Here is a 2,971-nt window from a genome sequence, read left to right on the forward strand (position 1 = left end):
GAACCGCAGTCCCTGATGCTTTGCTAAGCTTGTTCTAAGTAGGTGCTCTAGACCACTGAGCCATCTCTCCAGCCCCATATCCTAACCATTTTGAATACACAGATACAAAATGGACATTCATCCTGCAGTGTGACTTTAGAGCCTCTCTGATTATGAACAAGGGACAATGAGTAAAATTCATAGGATCGTACTGGTCAGTCAAATAGAAATTCAGATTAAAAACAATTGTCTTTTTTATGGCCACATAAAAAAATTCATGTAGTCATTCATATATCAAATGTTAGTATGTGAAGAAATTGGTTGGCATGTATATTTATGTGCTCAACATGTATTTACTCAACACCTGTCTTCCAGGTGATCTCTGAGTGTGAAGGAGTGAGTGCTCTCAGGAGCGCTGAGGGCGCTCTGGACCCATAAAGGGCGGGAGAATCGGGCTCACTGAGGAGGCACCATTTGAGTTGGACTTGAGGATGAAGAGGGTGGGAGACAAGGAATGTTTAGGACAGGAATGTGTGGGCAAGGAGGGGTGGATTCAGGCAGCAGGGCCATGACAAAGGCTAACAGAGTCCCTCAGGAGTCAGCATACCTACTCATGGTGGGATCCTGGGGCGTTCAGCTGAGGAACAGAGAGTGGGGCTAGGTGGGAAAAGGCATTGGGTCTGATGCCAAAGAACACACCAATTGTGGTTAACAGTTGTTTTTTGAAAATCATTAAGCATGCTTTAAAGCAGGAAAGATATGGTCAGATTTATTTCCATAGAGATGGTTATGACAGCAGAGTAGTGATGAAACCTGAGGGTGGAGGGTGGGAGTGAGGAGAAACACTAACAGGCCCGCATCTCCTGGCCCGGTCAGCAGGAGGGGCAGTGTGGAGACAGAGGCGCAGGAGTCATGGCCTGGCCTCTGCTTGGTTGTGAGGGTGAAAGGGCCAGGCCAGACTTCATGGTAGAATTTATATCGTATTAGTTCTAAAAAGTGCAGGGTTTTTTTTTTTTTTTTTTTTTTTTACTACTTGGAGTATATCTTATAATCAAAGTCATACTTTAATCAACAATTAAAACTTTAGTTGTGCATAAAAGAAAAAAACACTTTTCAATCTATGACATTTTGGTTTTAAAGAAATTTGATACTGAAGTTTTTGGGTGGAGCCAATAAATTTTCCCATTGTGTGTACATTTTCTATTATAAAAATTCAAGGGAAATTATTTTTAAAAGATAATAACCATTCACAAAGTAGTTTTCATACCATTCTTGATCTTGGTGGGGTGTTTGGTGGTAATTTGTGGATTATGAGACTTTAACTTACAAGTGTCTTCTTTTCCAGCATCTGGGTACTTTGAAGGTTCCCGGAAAGCACATGTCTGCACTCTCTTGGGAAGGAGGTGGACTGAAAATTGCGCTAGCTGTTGATTCCTTCATTTATTTTGCAAATATTCGACCTGATTATAAGGTATTGAGAGTAGTTATAAAGTGTTAGTACTAAATAATTTTGTTGTAGCCCAATGTATATTCATAGCTATTTTGTTATATAAACTAACAGAGAGGAAGCTTTCTCTTTTTGTGTGAAGGCCTTAGAACTAGCAAATAGTAAACATTTCTAGAATACTCTACATATCAAAAGGACTGCATGAGTCAGTGTCCCAGGAGGAAACATACATACTCCCAGGAGTAACTGGATGGTTTATTAGAGAAATATTGACAGGGTTAAGGTTCATCTTTTTTTTTTTTTTTGGTGGTATCAGGGATTGAACTCAGGACCTTGAGCTTGCCAGGCAAGCACTTATTCTACTGAGCTATCTCCCCAGCCTCCACAACAGGGGTAAGGGGTACAGCAAAGAAAATAAAGCATGAGCGCAAAGCTTACATACATTAGATATTAACCAGGGATATAGCTTAGTGGCATAGCACCTGCCTGGCAAGCCCAAGGATGTGAATTCTATTCTGGGTACAAAAAAAAAAAAAAAAGATTTTATTTAACATATATGAGATACCTCCACCAACCCCTGAGCTCAAAGGGGTAGGGTAAGAAAGTCATGCTCCTGGAAGCCACAGAGAACTGACTGTATGGGAGGGGCTGCCAGATTGGTCAGGCAGGGGGGTTGGGAGAGAAAATACTCCCAGTCATCTTACCACTCCTACCTATACTCCTCCTAATACCCTCCCTCCTCCATTCCTGCAGTCCCAGTAGCTGTTAGCCACTAATGAAAATTTCTACCACTGAAGCTTACCTTTACAAAAAGTAAGAACAATAATTCTTTGCTTTTAAAATATCTTCATTATTACTTACAGATTTGTTACTTTAGTGGAAAGAGATATTAAGCTATAGGTTCAGCTTTCCTTTCTGAAAAATATATTTTGTGAGCCAATAAATCACCTAACTGCAATATTTCTAGAATAAAATAGAATAATGTGATTTTTCTTTCCCAAGCTAAGTATTCTGTCTGCCTTTCTTTCTCCTTCTCTCCCTTCTTTTTCTGCTTTCCTTTCTTCCCTTGCTGTCTTTTTCTTCCTAGTGGGGCTATTGCTCGAATACTGTAGTTTATGCGTATACCAGACCTGACCGCCCTGAGTACTGTGTTGTCTTTTGGGATACAAAAAACAATGAGAAATACGTTAAATATGTGAAGAGTCTCCTTTCTATCACCACCTGTGGCGATTTCTGCATTTTGGCTACGAAAGCTGATGAAAGCCATCCTCAGGTAGGTACTCTTCAGTTTATCAAAACACAGATGGGTTAACAACGGGCAGGGCTGGGCTATAGCTATCTACTTTATCAAGCATGACCTGTACTCTAGGAAGTGTTGCTGAGCGTTGGGTCCGTGGGCCATGTCCATTGAGGCCTCCATCTGGACATGGTGGCCTGACTGGTTCTGACCCTCAGCCCTGTTTTTTCTTCCAGTCAGACGATTGTTGTCAGTACATGTGATTGGCTCAGCACTGAAATTTTTGTCTCTGATATATATATATATAT

General features: G+C 40.9%; 1 protein-coding gene across 1 annotated transcript in view; it reads left to right on the forward strand.

Moving 5' to 3' along the window:
- Positions 1-2,971, forward strand: part of Wdr35 (WD repeat domain 35) — an 82,320-nt gene that overhangs the window by 18,274 nt on the left and 61,075 nt on the right. Inside the window, 2 exon segments of the mRNA XM_023711117.1 lie at positions 1,325-1,450; positions 2,514-2,699. Coding sequence (XP_023566885.1) covers positions 1,325-1,450; positions 2,514-2,699 — 312 coding nt within the window.

Source organism: Octodon degus, unplaced genomic scaffold, assembly GCF_000260255.1.
Source record: "Octodon degus isolate 3935 unplaced genomic scaffold, OctDeg1.0 scaffold00019, whole genome shotgun sequence".
NCBI lineage: Eukaryota > Metazoa > Chordata > Mammalia > Rodentia > Octodontidae > Octodon > Octodon degus.